Source organism: Primulina eburnea, chromosome 11, assembly GCF_022965805.1.
Source record: "Primulina eburnea isolate SZY01 chromosome 11, ASM2296580v1, whole genome shotgun sequence".
NCBI lineage: Eukaryota > Viridiplantae > Streptophyta > Magnoliopsida > Lamiales > Gesneriaceae > Primulina > Primulina eburnea.
Window position 1 is genome coordinate 3523546 of NC_133111.1, and position 21665 is coordinate 3545210.

The 21665-nt window shown below is 37.1% G+C and overlaps 4 protein-coding genes across 8 annotated transcripts; 1 reads left to right on the forward strand and 3 right to left on the reverse strand.

The window, feature by feature from the left end:
- The first annotated feature begins 142 nt into the window (after positions 1–142).
- LOC140804527 (peptidyl-prolyl cis-trans isomerase FKBP20-1-like) lies at positions 143–2689 on the forward strand. The gene is made up of 5 exons (XM_073160565.1): positions 143–261; positions 730–863; positions 943–1022; positions 1843–1935; positions 2381–2689. Exons 1-5 carry the CDS (start codon positions 156–158, stop codon positions 2523–2525), a joined length of 558 nt encoding a protein of 185 aa, XP_073016666.1. The 5' UTR covers positions 143–155; the 3' UTR covers positions 2526–2689.
- Positions 2690–3118: 429 nt separating this feature from the next.
- On the reverse strand, positions 3119–7465 carry LOC140804889 (E3 ubiquitin-protein ligase SDIR1-like). Of its 2 annotated transcripts, none has more exons than XM_073161046.1 (9): positions 7293–7465; positions 6004–6142; positions 5828–5882; positions 5683–5735; positions 5366–5594; positions 5124–5235; positions 4254–4299; positions 3622–3747; positions 3119–3375 (listed from the first exon to the last, which is right to left on the reverse strand). In XM_073161046.1, the coding sequence occupies exons 2-9, from the start codon at positions 6079–6081 to the stop codon at positions 3250–3252; spliced, it is 825 nt and encodes a 274-aa protein (XP_073017147.1). In that variant the 5' UTR covers positions 6082–6142; positions 7293–7465; the 3' UTR covers positions 3119–3249. The 2 variants fall into 2 exon arrangements, with proteins under 2 accessions (XP_073017147.1, XP_073017148.1); XM_073161047.1 differs by having other exon boundaries at positions 6004–6105; positions 7293–7459.
- Positions 7466–9894: 2429 nt separating this feature from the next.
- On the reverse strand, positions 9895–12870 carry LOC140804282 (ribulose bisphosphate carboxylase/oxygenase activase, chloroplastic-like). The gene is made up of 7 exons (XM_073160174.1): positions 12622–12870; positions 11824–12128; positions 11582–11687; positions 11407–11492; positions 10775–11247; positions 10257–10544; positions 9895–10170 (listed from the first exon to the last, which is right to left on the reverse strand). Exons 1-6 carry the CDS (start codon positions 12664–12666, stop codon positions 10258–10260), a joined length of 1302 nt encoding a protein of 433 aa, XP_073016275.1. The 5' UTR covers positions 12667–12870; the 3' UTR covers positions 9895–10170; position 10257.
- Positions 12871–15291: 2421 nt separating this feature from the next.
- LOC140804645 (probable phosphoribosylformylglycinamidine synthase, chloroplastic/mitochondrial) lies at positions 15292–21181 on the reverse strand. 4 transcript variants are annotated; one of them, XM_073160723.1, is made up of 5 exons: positions 20965–21181; positions 20498–20583; positions 20232–20301; positions 15943–20146; positions 15292–15711 (listed from the first exon to the last, which is right to left on the reverse strand). In XM_073160723.1, the coding sequence occupies exons 3-4, from the start codon at positions 20271–20273 to the stop codon at positions 15944–15946; spliced, it is 4245 nt and encodes a 1414-aa protein (XP_073016824.1). In that variant the 5' UTR covers positions 20274–20301; positions 20498–20583; positions 20965–21181; the 3' UTR covers positions 15292–15711; position 15943. The 4 variants fall into 4 exon arrangements, with proteins under 4 accessions (XP_073016824.1, XP_073016826.1, XP_073016823.1 ...); XM_073160725.1 differs by lacking the exon at positions 20498–20583 and having other exon boundaries at positions 20232–20285; XM_073160722.1 differs by lacking the exon at positions 20498–20583.
- Between the last annotated feature and the right edge of the window lie 484 nt (positions 21182–21665).

Genomic DNA, 21665 nt, shown 5'->3' on the forward strand with positions numbered 1-21665 from the left:
TATCTTAATACATTTCGTTCTTGGGCTAAAAAAGTTTACATGGTTTGATGTACAATTTATGGAAAAACAATTGTTGCATATTATTGTGCATTTTGCATGTGTGATTTTATGTATCTCACTATCTCTCCACCCTCAGGCAATTAACAAAGAAAATCATGAGTTCTGTTGATTTGACTGGGGATGGAGGTGTCCTGAAGACAACAGTACGTCGAGCAAAACCCGATGCCATTGCTCCTTCAGAGACCCTTCCTCTTCTTGATGGTATGTTTACACAGATCCATGCACTCAGAGTTCCTTGTACTGTGGATTTTTCTTTATATCTTCACTATTTTTACTTTGATTCTACCTCATCTGCTTGTTATTATGAAAATGGTGTGCTTAGAATTTTCTGATAAATGGAAACACCTTTTTGTGAATCAAGGTTTTTTTTCCCCTGAAAATGGACCAAAGATATGCTATATCGTATTTATGTTTCGAACTTGAACCATGTCTCTTCGTTTACATGCCAACACTGTCAAACATGTAGATAGATGGTTTCAGGACATGGACGCTTGGTACTCATGAAGGGAATTGTGTTTCCTAAAACCATGGGGAGGAAAATTTTAAATAAAATGAGACTTTCATAAACTGAATCTTTCATATCTCTTTTCTGATGGTTAATATCTGTGACATTTTTGCTCATCTTGCTCAGAAGGATTAATGTTTTAATATTTTGATTCTTGTTGACAGTTCATTATGAAGGCATTCTTGCCAAAACTGGTGAAGTTTTTGATACTACACATGAGGATAACACTATATTCACCTTTGAATTGGGCAAGGGGTCTGTGATTAAAGCATGGGATATTGCACTGAGAACCATGAAGGTGAATGTAACTGTATGGATGGAGCTATTATTGCACATTATTCTTTCTCAAGCTTTTGTTCCTTCACTATTTTTGGCAGGTTGGTGAGGTTGCAAAGATCACATGTAAACCAGAATATGCCTATGGCAGTACTGGTTCTCCACCTGATGTTCCCCCAGAGTACCTATCTGTCTTCTTAAGTTTGAATAAGTTCATGAACAGAAGCTATTAAGATAATACTTTTGGTTGCCAGAAAATGTTCTGGAAAGTGTGAGGAGGGCAATTTTCATGCACTTTCCTTGTATTGCATCATGTTAAATTGTTGGATCCGGCATATTCTATTTTTGCCTGTGGAGATCAAATTTTCCATGAAACTGATACCAGCTTTATCTCAATTTTTAATCTGGGAGGGAAATTCTCAGCACCCTTTTTCCTCCTATTTTTTGCAACTTTCTGATGAAACTTCTTTATATAGGAATTATTTTTCTGTAAGATATGGCGATTGGCGGAAACCGTTATATATCCCATAAAATTCTTTAGATTTGTTTATGTGGATTTGAACAATCCTCCTTCTTGAACTAGCTTTTGGTTGGAGTTAGGCTAAGTCCTAGTCTAGAAACAAAAGTATGTTTCAAGAGTTGCTTGATTGAAAGGTGTTTGGAAGGATAAATGATTAGTTTGCTGGAAACAAAAGGTGGTAAAAAATATCCATCTGTTGTGATATGGCCAAATGATATTCTTGGGTGACTTAAGTAGAGCAAAAACGAAAATGCATGTCCCGCATTAGATTTTTTAAAAGGGTTATCATTTCCATTAATATTTTGCTGGTATGGTTGTTGAAAATCTGCTGGTTTGATGGCGCTTATGCACTAATGCACATGTAACCCTTTGCACTATACAGCCGACCAATTTCTTTATTTTGATTGAAAATTCACTCACAATAATGTTTCAGAAACGTTTCTTGTAATCTATGCATGTCATCTATGAATTATGTGCGCAGTTCAACGCTCCTTTTTGAGGTGGAGTTGATAGCATGCCGTCCTCGTAAGGGTTCTAGTCTAGGCAGTGCTTCGGATGAGAGGGCCAGACTGGAGTAAGTATAATCTGTTCAAATCTTCGTTCTAAGCATTCTGCATTGATTCAGTTTCCCGTGAAAATCACATCCACACTAATTTAGGGTTTGGAATAATAATAATAGAAACAACTTCCGAGTTTTTGGAGAATTACAATGACAGCTCCCTCCTAGCTCCGGATAGTATGATACCTTATCCACAATGAGAACTGTTGTAGTCACTTTTTCAAAACCTCAAGGGAGGTTTGCTATCTTTACGTAATCTTCTTGATAGTTGATCTAAGAAGTGCGCAACATGTTCAAATAAGTTGACTGACACTGCCCAAAGTATGAACGATAAAATGGATCAGAACCTCAAGTGGGGTCGATATATGTTTCATCTGTGGTTTGTTATGTGTTTTACAACCGCATTTAAGTTTCCCAAATTTGAGAATACATAGATGTTTCATGCTACATATTTGTTCAGGGAGCTCAAGAAGCAGAGGGAATTGGCAGCTGCAGTCAAAGAAGAAGAAAAGAAGAAAAGAGAAGAAGCAAAGGCAGCTGCTGCTGCTAGGATTCAAGCCAAACTTGAAGCTAAGAAAGGAAAGGGAAAGGGCAAGGCTACATAAGCTCATTTGCATGATTACTTATAAATTTATAATTAAATGAACCTATCCTATGAGAGCTTCCATGAAAATGCTGTAATCTGAGATATTATGTGAGCAGATATTAAGTCAACTGATTAAATCTAAAATATTAAACTTGGCACACTCTAAGCGCCCACCTTTTATTTTATTTTTCTCCAAAATCAAGGCTTTATGCTGCTATGTTTTAACGACATGTTTGAACTTGATTATGGAAAAAAGTTCATTGAAAAAAAGACATTTATATATATGTGTGTTTGTGTGTGTGTGATAAAACAAATTTCTTATTTTTAAGAGAAAAAACCTATTTTTATCGGGCCGTCGCCTGCTACAAATCTGTTTGTTCAAGACTGAAAGGAACTCCTAGAAATCCAACAAAGTGAGAAGGAAGTTTTATAGTAACTAATTTTCAATTATTTTATCTTTAATATTTGGAACCTTTTCAAGCTAAAATATTCTTTGCCTTTTCGTTAATAGGGAAAAAAATTCTCACACAAACGCGCACAGATCTCTACGAAATTCCCTTTTGTAAGCGATATATCTCTGGGTAGCCGGGCGGTAGCATCCAGGACAGGAAATATGGAAATCGATGCGATTAATAAATATCTTCATATTCTATTGAATCCAAGTTTTGAATCAGTTTACATATTTATACCTCTATGTAAAGACAAGTTAGCACATAATTTTAACGTCCCCAAAACTGTAAAAGCTAGACAATATATGAAGCATCGCCTTCTCCTTGTCCAGTCTCAGACCATTGCGATCCGGCTCTAAATTTGCAAACTGGGCATGTCCCTTGTTGCCGTAGCCATGGATCAATGCAATTTACGTGAAACTGTAAAAAAATGCATGAATAAATCGATGAATGGCCTTTAAAGAAACAGAGCAACCAAGTACGACCTCCAAACAGGGCAGCGAGGCTGTAGTACATCACAACATTGATTGCACTGAATCATGTGATACTCAAATGGGATGTAACAGTAATTAAAAAAGTGATGTTTACATCTGTGTTTTATAAAACGGTACAACAAAACTGCACTATAACATCCAACGAACGAAAAAAAATTGAGCCAAAACAAACCTGATGTAAGCATGGCAAGCTACGAACGAGCTCTCCTACATCAACTTGCTCCAAGCAAACAGTGCATGTCAAATCATCATCCGAGGTCTTTGTTGACCCATGTGCATTTGAAGGATCTTGCTTTTTCTGCATTAAAAAAGCAGAAGGGAATTTGTTAATGATGAAATCGATAATGATCTGAAACGCAAACTATGAAGGCAACAACAAAAATTGGGTTATTTTCCAAAAGCGTTATACACTGCTGACAGCTGTGTAACTTGAATATAGGACCAAACAAATAAAGTTGCCTATGTCAAATAGATATATCAACGTGTAGCACTTTGAATATTTTAAGTTGCTTTTATCACTATACATGCATATATAACATCCTAGAACGTTTCCAAAGTAAACTATGTTAAGTGCCACAACAATAACAAACTTGACATTCGAGTGAATCTGTCATCTCAGTGCTAAATATATGAAAATAAAATATGTTCAAAACACAATGGTTGACAATATTTCCGAATAGTAGTAATGATTGTGTTTTCTTCCTGAGGCCTTAAATTTGAGTTGAAAGCAAAAGCCAAAAAATAAAGTGTCGGCAACAAAACCAGCCAATATCCAAAATAATAGAAGTGGAAGAAGCATGGTACCTCAACTGAAGTTGAAGAAGAAGCTTGCAGTACAGATGGACCAATGCTGTCAAAAGGACCAAAGAAAGATCCATGAACAATCAGCAAAGATATAAAACCTTGTTTAATAATATTGAAAATTTGCTCCCTAATAAAAGAGATAAAATCATTGCTGTCATGACGTGTTCCATTTTTTCCCTCATTCCCACACACAGGGAACAAACACATTGTCAAGATTTAGAAAGGAAACACTCCAACAATCAGTCCATTCAACACTTTAATGGGAAAAGTTGGGATTATTAAAAAAATTGAAAATTAAAAACTTCAAGACGTTTCTGTACAATGCAGTCCAACACAATCATGTTGCGAATAAACAAAAGGTAACATAAACAATTGAACAAGAATAGATATCCAATTCGATAATGCCAACACCCAATAGATGGTATATGTCAATTTCTAAGTAAAATATACAGATTTATACTCGCCTCTCTTGTTTGGTACATTTTATAACATAGCTTGGTATGATAATTTATCAGAATATATCAAAACATGTAACCAACTAAATGTGTAAGTCAACATCGAAGGTTAAACGAAGGGTTTCTGGAACATAGGTAAAAACGACAACAACTTTTTAGACTAAGCATCAATAGCGTGTCATCATAGAAATAGCTACAATCATGGTAAAAATACTCCTGCTGACATATAGTTAGTGGCTAAACCAAAACAATCTAATAAAGCAATAGGGAAAAGGTGTACTATAATTGACAAAACAAAATATTATTGCCAAAGTCCTATTAACAAATATATTAATTGAACATCTACTATATGAAAGAATAAAAGGTAAAAAGATTTCATATTTTACTAAAAGGAAAATTTTCCACCACGACTAACCTTTGAGGGCCTGACACCTTGTACTTATGAACTGGAAGAGCATTGATCTCTCCCTCAGTCATTGAAGCTGCAGGAATATTGTCAGCATCCAGTCCTCGTAATGCTTCATAATCTGGACGGTGAATAACATGCAACTCTTCGTAAATATTTTTTTACTTAATTCTTCATATCTCTAAATTGATCACCTATAAATAGGACACATTTTATAGCTTGATACCACTTTTTCCCACGACAAGTAATACCTAAATCATCAAATTCCCTGTCCAGAAGAGCAAGCTGGAGTCTGAGACCTTGCAACCTTCCCCTTGTTGCGAGAGCTATAGATGGTGGCATGTGCAGCCGTAATTCTGTGTGGCCAAGAAGTCCACTAGCAGCAACGGCATGAGCTTGAGCCTGTGCTTGAAGTTGCTGACAAGTTGCGTACATTCTAAGGGTGGTTGCCATAAAAAAGACACCAAGCACCAGCCAAAGCTTTGCATTGTAGAAAAGAGGATTCAATATTTAGCATTTTACAACTGATTGATGCGAATAAGCCAATTTCATAGAGAAGAACACCAACCAAAAAATTCGGAGACATTTGATGCGAGTTCAAAATCATAAACAGCAATAGCACTGCCATATAAAATGAAAAATCGCAAAATACAGTCAATGGGATGAACTAACACAAAAGAAACAACAAAAAATGGTAATCTAAGAGATAATACCTGTGACAAGAAAAGCAAGCGAGTTTGTATTGACTGGTCGGGCAGCATGAACACGCTGCTCAGAATTAATTAAACGACAATCATGTGTCAAAGAGAAAATAGTCATTGATGGTCGAGAAAAATGAAGACAAGTTCAAAGTTTACTGGAGCAAAACTAGAAAATGCTAGTACATTACCACTGCACGCCGCTCAGGAATCAATCCTTGGAAACCAGTCTCTATATCTCCTCTCGTGCCTCGGAAAACAAAACTCATGGTACTTCAAAAACTGTCACAGCACTGAACAAAAAACTCTCTTACAGAATGAGAGTTTATCCTTCCATAAGAGAAATAAACTGTATGAGTCATCAGACAAAAGGAATAAAAAATCCAACAAAGGCCCCTTCTGCAGATTGAGCTATGCCTATACTTGATCGACAACTCAAAATTTTGAATGCATAAAAGAGAAAATAGAACACTCAGACCATGACGCCAACCTCTCAGCTGTTTTAGCAGCAAAATGGAACTTTCCATTCTCAAATTTCAAGAACTCGTGCAAGCCCTCTATCTTAAAAAAATCAAGGTATTTGCAAAGTATCAGAAACAATAACAATCAGTTAAAATCATTAGCAATTATTCTAAATGTTCTAAATGATTCCCCACCCAATCGAAACAAGTTCTTATCCACAACCTTCTCCATATTAGCAACTGATGAGATTCAGTAAAATATATCCCTAACATAGGAAAACAAAGCAGCTATCATGCTTTCTCTGCAACAAAATATTGCTTAAAGTTTATGCTGATTATTGCAGCATCATGTACTTAAACGAAAAAGAGAATTAAACCAAGAGAACAGCCTCCCCTTATACACCAGCACAAAATCTAAAATAGATTGATCGTTCTATCTTCAAAACAATACATGGAGCTTCTTTTTGTGGGTAAATTGTTGCAAAACATTATGCAATCAGTCTTCCTCAAATGTCACATAAAATTAAATTTCCAAAGAACTACCGAAGAACTTAATAAAAAGCAACAAATTGCGGTTTTCATCATGCAAATCACATTTTTCCAACTAATCCGGTACCTTCCACGGTTAAAAAAAACAAACAATTCAAGCAAGCAATCAATGACAACTCTCCCCAAATTTGCCGACAAAAATAACATGAACGCCGATTCTAGATCAAATTTCACACATTTCACCCTGCCGAACAAAAGAAAGAAAACAACCAACAAATTGGTGCAAAATTTATGCTCGAGTTCACCTCATAACCCCAGCTACAATACAAAGCATTAAACAATTTAATACCAAAGTAATCATGCATAACAATCTTTTTTACACGCATAACTTCGCCATTCAAAAACATTCATCTTCCAGAAAAGAAAACGTTCGATCCCGTTTCTCCTAACAATGACTATAATTGGTAAAACAACAAAAACTCGCAATGCTACACAAGCATCTAAATAGGAAAATAAAACAAAGTTCTTACCGAGATGGATTCCTCTGAAATTACAAGATCACATAGAAAAATTTTGATCTTGGTTGGATCTACGTGGGTTCCGAGGCACGAGAACTGAATAGGCACGAAGGCGTAGGGCTTTCTTATATTGTAATATTTTTATTAATTTGGAAACCACATTTTCTACACAAGTTTCTGGAGTTTATGTCGGAACCATGTAATCCATAAACATTTCTTCATACATGTAAGTCGTGCCTTTTTTTTTTCCTTATCATAAGAAATTAAAGTGAATTGGTATATTGCAAGACGATATTATGAATTTATATCCGTGAGATTAATAAACACGATGTATAAAAATAATATCGTGCTCATTGAGCTAGTAGTAAAAATAAGTACAACCAATTATTTGGATGATAAACTTGGAGTTGGGGATGTTTTTATGGTGAAATTACTGTATTATAAGATAACTTAATTTTGATTTTAGTCGTTTGGTTAGTTAAATCATAAAAATTCTTGTGAGACAATCAATTTTATGAGACACGTATTTTATTGGGTTATTCATGAAAAATATTAATTTTTTATTATAAATATGAATAATATTAAATTTAGATTTTTTTACATTAATTTTAATTCTTTGCAAACTTATTTACCAGACACATCAAACATAATAAAATGAACGAGTAGATCTCTTGTGAGATGGTTTCACGAATCTTTATCTGTGAGACAGGTTAACCTTACCGATATCACAATAAAAGTGGCACTCTTAGTATAAAAAGTAATATTTTTTCATGGATGACCCAAATAAGATATATGTTTCACAAAATACGACATGTGAGACCATCTCACACAAGTTATTACCTCAATGAACATATTTTTCGTTTTTATATCCTAGTATTTATGTATAGTTCCAAGAACACTCTTGTTGGAATTAAATCACCCAACCGAAAAACCTCAAACTCACCCCTCTTTCCATCTCGTTTGGCCGTATTTGGACGCTCGCCTAGCCACTTGAGTTAAAAATAACAGAGATATGTAATCAAGTAATGACTCTTTGAATATATATAAATCTTGATAATTGCACGTGGTCTTACAAATAGTTTTGAAAATCTTAAATTCCTGAGCTCAAACCAACAACACACAAGAATCAAGTTGTGGGAGTTGAGACTGATTAGGCCTCCAACTTGAGATATTCGATGTTTTCCAACTTGCCATCCATTTTCTTGGCTAGATTGTATCTAACATAATCGATATATTTAACGCCATTTTTGTAAATATGGAGGAAGCCATCATGTCCACGCCATGGTTTCGACTGGGTTCAACTAGGCCTCATGGCACGGGATCACAAACACATATTCTTGATTTTTTTGGCATTCGCAACAGCTCTATGATCGATGCTCTTGTATATCCCATTACTCCAAGCCTCCATAACCAAGAAAAAAGTGCACAGAATTGTCTATTAGAATCAAATCACAAGAACAATTAAACAAAGCCACAAGTATGTACCTCAAGCAAGAACATCAACCAACGTTTACTACATTCCCATAGGCTTAACTGGAACCCATTCTCCCTAGTGCTTTATTTGTATTGCAGTGATTTCATCTTCTTGCACGAGTAGAGTGATTGAACTAGCATAGGAATGTGGGCTAACTCCTAGCACCAAGTCAGGCCTACCACAGTTTGGGTAATAGTTCATTCTAATGCCTTGTTTCATTTCTTTATGCAACTCTTTCAGACATTTTTCTTCCTTCCCCATTAACAATGACAAGTGTTTAAATAGTTCATCGTTCACCTTTGAATATCAGTCGCGTATTCCTCTACGGATTCCCTGTGAAATATATATGAAACGTTAATGTTCTGATCATTTGAAACGATAATCATATGCAAATACATCTCTAGTATCATGATATCATGATCATAAAAATTAAAAGAGCTAGCTGATACAGTATATTAATCAAATGAAATAGAGTATTGTGAGAGGACAGGACTTCATATTCCTCTTATTGGATGACAATGTCATCAAGAAGATAAGGTCATTCCAATCGAGCTTTTGATAGGATTCCAAGTGACAAAGAACAGGGATACATGGATCCAATTTCATATGAGAAATTTGAAATCATGGAAGATTGGGTTATGGAGAAAGAAACGGGCTCTGAAAGTCCAGAAACTGCCGATTGGATGGCTGTTAATCTACCCTTAGGCAATGCAACGGTCTTAGGAACACGAGTCGATGATTTTGAAGCCTTAGGTTCAGGTACTTGCTGCTATTTGTTGAGAAATATACATTAAAGAGTGTTGTTACATTATACATTACTAGGATATTGTCAATTTACACGATTTGAGGGTTCTGAAATTTTTGACTGGGTGAAAGAAAATGAAGAAAATGGCAACGAGAGCATAGCAAGCATGTAGATTCTGGCCAAGATAATCTTCGTTTTTCTGGTGGGGAAAGCATATATAATAAAGATTAATATAAGAGAAGCCATTACTTAAAAACTCTACATTCATTAAACCATCTCTGTTGTATGATATCGGACTGTTTGGAACTGAATGCTGCCTGTAAATTTTGAGTATGCTTGGCGATGCATCACACTTGTATGTTTCATTCAATCTTTTGTAAGTAAACATACAAAAGTAGATCCAATACACATCACACTTGTATATTTCATTCAATCGTTTGGTAGTAAACATACAAAAGTAGATCCAATACACAGCACAAAACCAATACTGCCTAGTAGTCTAAACAACTCGAATCACCCTAACCCATTTCAATCCACTAGAGCAGAAAAACAGAAACAACTTTACTCCACGTATAGGCACGACCCATTGTCACTTCTTGCAGTCGGATCGAAGTTTGATGCACCTGGGTCTGTGCAACCTTCAGGCACTGGAACTCCAACTTGTTGGGCTGCTTTGCCTGCAAAGGGAATTTAATAGAACAGTCAGGAAAATTAGAACTTTCTACTATGCAGAATATTAGGCATTAAATTCAAAGACTTTACCAGTAGAATGTCCCTCTTTCGATAGCATCCTGGTTAGCATCTCCCAGGGCAGCATCCTTTAGATATTTGTCTGCCAACTGCACTCTCTTCACATTATCCTGCTCCTGGACCAGCATGTACCCGTATTCAAGCAATTTCTCAAGCGTCATCTTTGGTTGCTCAAACTTCGGTGGCCCTTCCCTCGAGTTCACAAGCTTCTTACCGATGGTATCTACTCCCACTCCGCTTATCCATTCCCTAACTTTGTCATCGTATACTCTTGCTCTCAGAGCACCGAAGAAATCTGCAAGACAGTGAGGACATTTTTGGTTTGGTTTCAGTAAAATCTAACTCAAAATATTCGAGGAAAATGTTCAAACTTCGTTAGGATATAGAATTCGAAAGATGAACTGATATGTGGAGGGTAATTGCTCTATAGAAATGTTAAAATTTTACAATAACTGGTATAGGACAAGAGTAGAAATAATTTTAATCATCGCTTTTACGGCGGGGTCGAATAAACTGTGTTCTTACCGATGGACTGTCCAGGGAAGGTGTCGACGAGTTTGACAACAGCTTCTTGTGGGACATTATCAGTTCGGAAAATACCGAGGCAGACGCCAATACGATCCTCACGAGTAGGAGCCCAGTAGAACTTCTCCATACGGCCATCACGGATAAGAGGGGCGTACAAGGTTGAGAAGTCGTTGCCCGTAACGATGATGGGGACTCGTGGATTATCCTCTTTGTTGTACATACCAGGGAGCTGCACATTTGTGGGGTTGTCAGCTATGTTCATGAGGGTGGCATTCACCATTTGGTTGTTGACTGTATACTGTGTGGTTCCACCCATACGGCCCGCACCCGCATCAAGATCGTTGATGAATAGGCAGCACATTTTGCCTTTCCTGATGATGTCTGCTGCTTCACGATACCTCTGCCGGATCAGCTTCGCTGGTTCTCCGGCGTTCCCGCTCTCCAGTTCTCCGGCGCTCATCATGATGGGGCTGTAGATTAGGTGTTAATTTTTGTCAGAGAAGAGAAAACATAACCAGAAAATTGATATTACATCGAAACTCCGTATTAATATTTGTGTTCCTAAAGAATTTATGTCCCCTTAATCTGGCACTATGAATAGAGATACTGGGAAATAATACTTTACTCACTTGATTCCCATCTTGGCGAAGACAAGCTCGCACTGGAACGATTTACCCTGACCCTTGCCTCCCCAAACACCCAAAATAAGAGGAATCTGCACCAAACATTAAATCAAAGTTAGAAAACACTATGTATTTGGATGGGATGACCCAAAAATACCACACAGAAGCAACCAAACATCACCTTGATGTTAGGCAAGGTCATGAAATTCTTGGTAATGTGAACAACAAGCTTGTCCATGAATGCAGGAGCGATGTAAAATCCATCCATTGTGTTGTCCAAGTTATATCTGTCAGCAATGATCGCCAACATCAAAACCAGCCAGGCCCCATGTCCATTTTTTTTTTTAAATACAAAATCATGCATAATTTCCCTGGAAATCAAGAATGACGCATATAGAGGGAGAAGTAGACAAATAGACCTACGTTTTTTGACCAGTGCTGATGTACTCGTACGAGCTCATGATGGCGTCGTGCGTTCCCATACCGTCGGGTGCTTGGAATAAGGAATCAGTCATGCCCTTTCCTCTGGTAATATCCTGTTGATCGTCGGATATATCGTTGCCTAGACCAGCCCATCTATCGGCTTTTTTGGCCCCTTCTGCAGCAACAATCTTTAAATTTGAAGATGGGTTCTTCACTATCAACGAGGAATTCACCTTCTTCAAGCTGGTGCCTAAGAAGGAAGAGCTTGGGACCGCAGCTCCAGCACCGGATCCATGCAAGTTCAGCTGCATCATCATATCTCAAAATTTTAAGTCTTGTTGCAAAAGTTAAGTTCCTAGTAGCTACTCTTCTCCAATATAAAGCTAAATTTATGAATAGCTTAATTTCTTCAAGATACAAACAACAAAGAAGTTGCCATCGATCAATTACCACAGTGACCAAGCACTTTGTTACCACTCAGGATATCATGAAGTGAAAAAAAAAACATAACACACACACACGTAACATTGATAACAAAGCTCAACACTTTTAATATGTAAAAGCAAAGCAAATCCAAGAAATGGCTTCAAGTATGTTTCTTTTCTAACTTTTGGGTCTGAGTTTGAATAGAAAGATCTGAACTCTGAAAAAGCTTGAATTTTAATCAGTTTGTTAACTCATATAAGCTAATCAAAACCAAGAAAAGGCTTAGCATGAGTTTATTTTCCTTTGTAATGTTTAGCTAAACAAGTAGTGGATCCGTATAGTAAGTAAAATATATAATCAAGAAGTATGCACCGGTAGATGGTTAACGGCTCCGGCAGTTGAGAGTGTGGCCGCCATTGTTGTTAACCGTCACACTTGACTTAGCAGTGTCCAATTACAAGTTGTAGGAGAACTTATAGCAAAGGGAGTTTAAAAAGTGTGCACAAATTTGAAAGCTAAAGGGATTGGACTTCGCATCCCCAGTGGCCACACACTGAAGATAGCCCATTGTCAAGTGGTTTATGAATTAAAGGTTGAAATTGCCAAGATTCATTTTTTTCCCCTGATTTTTGGGTTGCAATTATTCGGTTTGGCTTTTGAGGATGGCATTTTATCTCCAATCTTGTCCACTCGAATTTTTAGATAAGATATTTAGATTTAAAAAAATTAGCAAACATCATTTGAATTGGTTTCTCTACTTTCTTTTCGGAGTACTTTTGTTTGGGGTGGTAAATAAATCTACATGGCAGGATGAAATTTGTGAGACAGTATCACGGGTTGTATTTTGTGAGACAGATATTTTATTTGGGTTATCCATGAAAAAATATTATTTTTTATGCTAAGAGTATCACTTTCTATTTTGAATATCGGTAGTGTTGACCCGTCTCACAGATAAAGATTCGTGAAACCGTCTCACAAGATACCTACTTTAAATTAAAAGAATATATTAATCTGTATGATTTCTTAAATCAAGTCTTTGCATGTAATTTTTAGATTTTAGTTTGCACTAATTTTTTGATTTCTACACTAGAATTTAAATATTAAATAATGGGTATACCATACCGTATATCATAAATTTTTCTTGTCCACATTTTAGATTGCGTCCGCAAGCCCCAACTTCTATGTGCGTCTAGATTTTTCTCCTAGTTTTTAGTGTGAGCAGTGACACATCTGGATATTTAATATATTTTTTGTGTGAATGGCCCTCCAAAAATTTAAATATTGTGACAGTTTATAAAATAAATGGTGGTGGAAAACGATTTATTATTGTTTTTTCAGGATGATTAATCGATCCCATTAACATTTGCCAGTCCTAATATTTTTTCGTATGAGAAGAACATCGTTATAATTAAATCTTGAACTCGAAATCTATCCCACACTTGAAATTTTGGTTTCAAATGTGCTTATAAGGTATAAGTAATCAGCCGAATTTTAATAATTTTAACAACTAATAGTTCTTATTTTTCAATCGATAATATGGATCAGAGCAGCAGCACCGTATTTATTTTTAAATAATTTAGTATTACTTTAAATTAATCGAAATGCAGAGATTCAACTGGACCAAATGAAAGCTCTTGATGTATCTTGTCACATAGTTCATAAATAAAGTCTAATATGTGTAAAATGGAACAAATTTCTGATTAATGCAACATATAAAATAATATCATTTGCATTTAATTTTTTTCATAACCAACTACATTATTATTAAATTAAGAATAAGAAGTAAACACAGGTCAGACCAGATAATAGAAAATTAGAAGGATTTCTAGATATTTTTATCGAACGTTTAGTAAGCTCGTTTAAAAAATATAAACTGATCATCCAATCAGGTGGAAAATAATCCTTCGGTGTCATGTGTTGTTAATCACTGATTACCCTTTTTAAAATTAATTTAACATGGTAGGACATTTTAGAAATGATAATTAGTTTTAAAACATATATTTTATATTAGGAAAAAAAAACTTATTTGTTTACATGGAGAAATTGAAAGGAAACCATATCTTCTGATATGAGCATTTCTAATCAGCAGCTTATCACCCAAACGCACTCAATGCAAACAAGAAAAAGAATAGAAAAAAGCTCACCAATGGCACACAAAAAAACAAGGTAGTTCAAAGGATATATCATTGCTTAGGTTTATTGATTCGACAAGATGTTAACCAAGCAGCTTAGGTAGAGTTTTCAACCTCTAGAAAAATGTAATTGTTCAGCTTTCACGTGTAAATTTTATGAATGCAAAGACTGAAAAATATCTTTTTTAGAGGTTGCAAACACTCTATTAACATATCCAAGAGTTACAGGTAAACAAGCCACCTGAATACATTGTCCCAGTAGTGGAAATATTTCTTTCTTCAACACATTTTTTCTACACAAGAAGTTGATTGTTGTTTGACTGATAAAGCTGGAGATATTGCTTCCACTTGTGATAAGCCATCATCTGATCCAAGATACTTAAAAGAAGTATTTGGACCCAGAGAAACAATAATCAGGACATTAATTTTGTCATAGTCCAGTGAAAGGAAGTTCTGGACACAAGGAAAAGGACTGAATGTGCTAACAAATATATTAGCAACCAAAAAGTATGTATTAACTATCAACCACATAAAATGGGACCTGATGCCTCATAGTTACATAGGATTGTACAGTAAAAAATTTATTTGGACACTCTTCTCTATCATGGTTGACTACAAATGTAGGACACAAAACATCCTTATTCAAGCAAGAGCTTGTGACACACAACAAGTTCGCATGAAGTGGATCAGGTCCGGCCAATCAAACAGCCATGTTTCAGCAGAGCCTTAAACTCCGACAATGTCATCAAAACATCTTCAGTCCACCCAACTTACATCTCAGTTGATTCAAATTAGGAAATTGATTGTGCATTCTTAATTAAGTTAAGTGAGTTGGCATCTATCCGAGAGATTGATTAAGAAATTGTGCATTCTTAATGCAACTTAATTGATTAAGAATGTGCATTCTTAATTGATAAAAAGACAGATTGATTGAAAGACATGCAATTACAGCAAAAGGGCTGCCATAAAACCATCTTCATATATAACTTTCAAATGCCCACAGAAGTTGTAATAACTACAACCAAAATGTAAACATCCCAATTCTCGCGTCTATCTTAATTAATGGTGTTCATCTCAAACAAGAAGAGTTGGAAGTAAAAAGGTTTCCAAAATTGCCTGATTATTATTCACTGTAAGGAAAACAGATGTCGTGCAATAGATAATACAACAGAAAATCTGGGGTATTTTCTGCAGTACTTACTATTGAAGCGACGTTACAGAAAATTAGCTGCCTCGCCTGTGGTAGCACATCATTAATTATATTATATGGCTCTGCAGCTCATAATCTTGGGTCTAGTCTCAAATTTTTTAGAAGCCTTTCGACAAGCATCTGCACAGCAAAAACAAATGTTCAATTTACAGCAAACAGAAAACATTAAAATAAGGGTACAATTTTCATTAAAAAAAAGAAGGAACGGTATTTCAAAGAAGACAGAGAAAGAAAAGAAAGAAAGAAAGAAATAAGGGTATAGCACATCAGGTCACCATGAAGTTCTGTAAAAATTCAAATACAAAGTGTGTAAGAACATGCATGTGCTTAGAGATAGGTGAAAAAAGTAACCTCATGAACACCACTCCCTAGCATTCTGGAACATCCGTAACCAAGGGCTGGGGCCTTTCTTCTCCACATTCCAGTTCTTGGGGTACCATGGGTACTGCCACATCAAGAAACATCGCTCGGGATGAGGCATCATAGCAAGATGCCTTCCATCTGGAGAACAAATTGCAGCCACACCTAAAGGTGATCCATTAAGATTGAAAGGATAGACTTCCGTTGGATTTCCATTATCGTCGCAATATCTTACAGGGGCCAAGTTTGAGTCAAGAATACTACCCAAAACATCATCATTGGGGAAATAAGCTTTTCCCTCGCCGTGGGCAGCCCACACACCCAAAGTACTACCTTCCATTCCTTTTAACATTAAAGCCGGTGATTTTTCTATTTTCACGCTAGTGAAACGACACTCAAATCGTCCAGATTCATTATGTATGAACCTTGGCTGTGATGAATCACCACCATCTCCAAGAACACCTCCTACTTTGGGGCCTGGAACCCACCCTAAAAGAGCCATAAGCTGGCAACCATTGCAGACACCCAAGCTAAAAGTGTCTTCACGGTTGTAAAATTCTTGAAACTGATTCAAAACAGATTCATTGAACCGTATTGAAGCTGCCCAACCTTTCGCAGAATCAAGCACATCAGCATAGCTGAATCCACCAACAAATACAATTCCTCTGAAATCACGCAAATGAATTTTACCGTCAAGAAGATCAGACATTGAGATATCCCAAGGTTCAAACCCTGCAGCACAGAAAGCAGCAGCCATTTCTCTGTCCCCGTTGCTGCCTTCTTCACGAATGACTGCCACTTTTGGTTTTGAAGCCATTGCCCGATATTTCTCATCTGTTCGAGTAGGAGTAAAGGACAACACCCATGAAGGCTCTTGGCGACTTTTCAAACCTTGCTTTTCTAGTTCCACGCAAGAAGCCAATCTTTGGAATTTCTCCAGCTGAAAGCTTGTTTCTTCCCACATGTCTCTGAGTACAGATGTTTTCTCATTCAAATGAACGATACCATCGATCTTAAGTTCCACAACTGGTGAGGTAGTAACCTCACCTATGATCTCAGCAGCAATTCCAAAATTAAATAGCTTTCTCAGCACCATATCCAGATTCCCTTTTCCTACCTCAATGAGAAGCCCCAGCTCCTCCGCATAAAGTGTATGGAAAACACTACAACTCTCTGGTGAAGTCAAATTCAAGCAAATACCACAGTTCCCAGCAAATGCCATCTCAAGCACACTTACTAAAAGTCCTCCATCACTGATATCATGACCAGATGATATCAGCTCTTCGTCGATCAAGTTTTGCAATCCATTAAAAACAATTTTAAGGTATGAGACGTCGTCAATATCAGGGCAATCATCCCCAATTTGATCAAATACCTGAGCCAGAGCAGATCCACCAAGGCGCCGCTTCCCTTTTGCTAGATCAATGTGTAGAAGAATACCATCATCACCAAGTTTCAAATCTGGGGTCACGGTTTTAGTTATGTCAGGACAAGTGACATATGTACTGATAACAAGATTTCCAGGAGCCTTGACAACTTCTCCAGATGCATGTGCCGCCATAGACAGACTATCCTTTCCTCCATCAATAGCAATACCAAGCTCAATCATCGCTTCTGAAAGAGCTATGGCAGCGTCATACATGGCTGCTCCTTCCCCATCAAGTTTGGCAGCATACATCCAATTGCCACTACACTTTACATCAGACAGAGAAGTAACCTTAGCCCACACAAGATTAGTGAGAGCTTCTCCGACAGCCAGCCGAGCCATGGCTTTTGGATCCAAGAGACCTTTGACTGGCTGTTCCCCGATTGAGCATGCACCTCCGGTAATGTCAGTAAAACTTTGAGCAATTACAGCAACATCAGAAAGCGTAATTTGCAAGGGACCCACAGTTTGCTGCTGTGCCACAAGACCTGTAACACACCTGTCAACTTTTGTGGTCAAGAATCGTTTAGAAGCAACAGAAGGAAGTCTCAATACCCTTTTCAGTGAATCCATGACAGTTATCCCAGGAGCAATATCAAGTGGCTCCCAAGAACTCTTGACCCGATGGAATTCAAAAGTCTTCTGGGGCATGTCTCCCAGAACTCTTTCAAGTTCGAGGTCCACAGCAGGCATTGGTGGAGGTAGTCCACTTGAGTTACATTTCTCTGTAGCTAAACTATCAACTAAAACAACCCGACCTTCTCCATTAATTGTTCCAATCACGGCCATTGAGAGTCTCTCTCTTTTGCAGATGGACTGCAAAAGATTGTGGCTCTCGGGTTTCACCAAAATTGCATCCTGTTCCTGATACTCCGCTCCCCATATCTCCAAGATCGACATGGTGTGATCACCTACCACAATTGCCCTGATATCAATAGTAGCACCCTGTGGATATATTATTTCCTTGACAACATTACAGTTTCCACCAGCACCCTGATCATGAATACTGATTATAGGATTGTTCTCTCCCATTTCAACACAAGCACGAACAACCCGATAAAGCTTTTGGCCCATCTCTGCATCTCCACGCTGTACGGCATTGAAATCTAGCTCAGCATCATTTTGGCCACTAACCATACTGGATGCAGCACCACCACCCATGCCTATTCGATAGGCTGGCCCTCCAATCTTTACAACTAACATCCCGATTTCAGGCTCCCCTTTCGATATGTGGATGTGATCAATCTGACCAATACCTCCACTGAACATGATCGGCTTCAACCACTCTCTTCTTTCCCCGTTTGGGAGCCTCATTCCAAAAGTCCTCGTGTAACCCTGAATTAAAGGCTCCCCGAACTTGTTGCCATAGTCTGATGCACCATTACTGGCATCAATCAGAATTTGAAGGGGCGGAGCCAAGTTTGTTGGGTAAGTGAATGATGTGTCCTCCCATGGAGCATACGAACCTTCAATGTGTAGATTCCCAACACAATAGCCAGCTGTTGACGCCACAACAAATGAACCCCTTCCAGTTGCATGAGTATCCCTAATTCTACCTCCCGCGCCCGTTTCTGCACCAGGGTATGGGGCCACTGCACATGGGAAATTGTGGGTCTCAGCAGTAAATAAGATATCAAGGTCGCACAAAATCATGTCTAATGGGCATGTTGAACCAGGTTGGATTGGTCGCAACTGCTTCACACGAAAACCCTTGATTGCACTGGAGTTGTCCTTGAAGCCAATAACAGAATTACTTGGATTAGCTAGCAAAGTGCTCTTAACAATTTGCATGAGAGTCCTACCAACTGGCTGGCCATCTATAAGCATCTTCCCAGTAAAAAACCAGTGTCTGCTGTGTTCACTATTAGACTGCGCAATATCAAATAACTCAACATTCGTTGGATTCCGTTTAATGTCATCCCTAAAAAGCTTAGTGTAATACTGCAAATCTTGTTCATCAAAAGCCAAACCCATTTCCTCGTTTATTTCTTCTAAGGCCTTTCTACCCCACTCCATGACAGGTATGTAGCGGACCTCCTCAGGTACTATGTTCGTCTCAAAAGATGTGAGCTTCTCACTATAAACACACTCAGTCATCCTATCATGCACCAAAGCAGCAAACTCACCAATTTGATTGTCTGATAGCAAACCACTTCCCAAGGCAAAATACAATATGTATCGTCTTGATCGTTCAAGTCTGTTTATTTCAGTCAAACCACAAGCTTGGCAGATCGATACGGCATTGGCAGACCATGCAGTGCTGAAAGATAACCGAGGACCAACTTCTACAATAAGTGTGTTAGAGTCTTTATTCATCTCTTCATATAGAAAACTTTCATTAGAGAGATTTTCAGGCTCATAGGTTTCACTCAAAAGCCACTTAAGCACTGAAAGTTTCTCGCTTGAAAGATTTCCATCTACCCCAATATTAAAACATTGTTCAGTCTTCAAACCTATTATTTGGTTAGAGACTCTGGCTTGAACCATTTTGAGCAGCTCGGCAGTTGCACTGTCCGTAAGCAGTGGAATGCGATAGAAGTGCAGAAGATTTTCAGATATCCTCCCAACAACACTTGATTCCTCATTAACTGGACTGCTTAAATCCCGTGAGAGCACTGCTCTCAACTTCACTGAACGGCCATGCCGTGATCCAATATCTGTTTGAGAAAATCGTACCAGTGGAGTTTGTTTTGGTAAAATGCCCCAGAGAATACGGTTGCTCTGCCTCGTAGAATACGCTGGTAAAACTAGTTTTTGCCTGTAAGAACCCTATAAACAAAAGTAAAAGCAATGGTAGATGATATAAGCAAGCTCGTGAAAATATCAATTACTAGACAATATGAAGAGAACATACTTGCAAAAACTCAGCTGCCGTGATTTCACAAGCAACAGCCATCACTTTTTCTCTCTGTTCAAACAAACAACTGCCAAAAAATGTAAACTTTAACAGTTAATCTAGCACAAAACTGTCAATGAGCTCCGAAACTGTTAGGTTATAATCTCAAGAGGTGTTACATCCCAAAAGATTTGTCTAATGGATCATGTAACTTTCTAGAGTTTAAACACTCTTTATTACTTTAATTTAATATATCAATGTGAGATATTTATAACATTGTCGACCTTTGTGCAGCCGATGTCTACGACGGCCTACTCTAGACGGTTTCCAGTCATCTTTTTCAATGGTGGCCCTTTTGTATTTCGTCTTTCTGATACACCACTCTCAACGAGACCATCAATTTTAGGTTATAAATCCAAGAACTATTCTATGCTAAAAGACTTGTCTAACGGAGGATATAACCTTGTATAAACCACTATTTATAAGTATAATTTTATGTTATAAACCTACAAGATGTTCCATCCTTAAAATAGTTGTTTATTGGGTGGCGTAGCATATAAGTATCAACGTGGAACATTCGTAACATAAACTCTGTTCATTAATAAAATAGCATCACTTGCTCTAAAATGCCTAAAAACATGAACTTTTCCGAGCGAATGATTCGCAAAAGTATAAACGCTTAGGAATAATCTGCGAATTATAGCAGAAAAAATTTCACCGAGAACAGATTTTTGAAAGTGGGTTCACTCACTCAAGCAAGATTGGTGGGGGGCTATGGCTTCTTATGCCACTACCGCGGTGCAGTATGAACTCCCTCCGCCCCCAATACGGCGACTTGACGGTGGTGGTGGTGGTGGTGGTGATTATGATAGTTTGCTGCCCTAAGTGAGAGAAGACGACTGCAATGGTCCAATGCGAGATTTTTTGCAATTTCTGATTTTCCAAATTACAAATCAATCGGATGCATGGCCCATTCACAATTTTTCTTCAAAATTGAACTTTTTGAGTTTTGAAAATATATAATATTTTTTTAGGGAAATTACCAAAATATAAAATAAAATTTCTGCGATAATAGCCTAATTTTCGACAAAAAAAAAAAAAACAATTTGCGTAACATTCTTATAAATCTTTTTACGAAAAAAATTATTTATTTGCTTGAAAAATGAAAACAAATACTAAATTAGCATATATTATAATTTAAGTCATCGAAATGAAATTTCTTGATAATAATTGATTTTATTCGTTATATAATAAAAAATAACTAATTTTGGATATATAACCGTTTCAAAAATTATTATGGATCAAAAAGAATAAAATTATATGAATATAACATGGATGTCAAATCTTACATCGATGTTTTAACAATGAATTTAGGCGATATTTCTTTTTTCCCTACATTTTTATCTATAAAAATATAATTTCAAAGAACTTGAAATTTGATGTAACACGTAG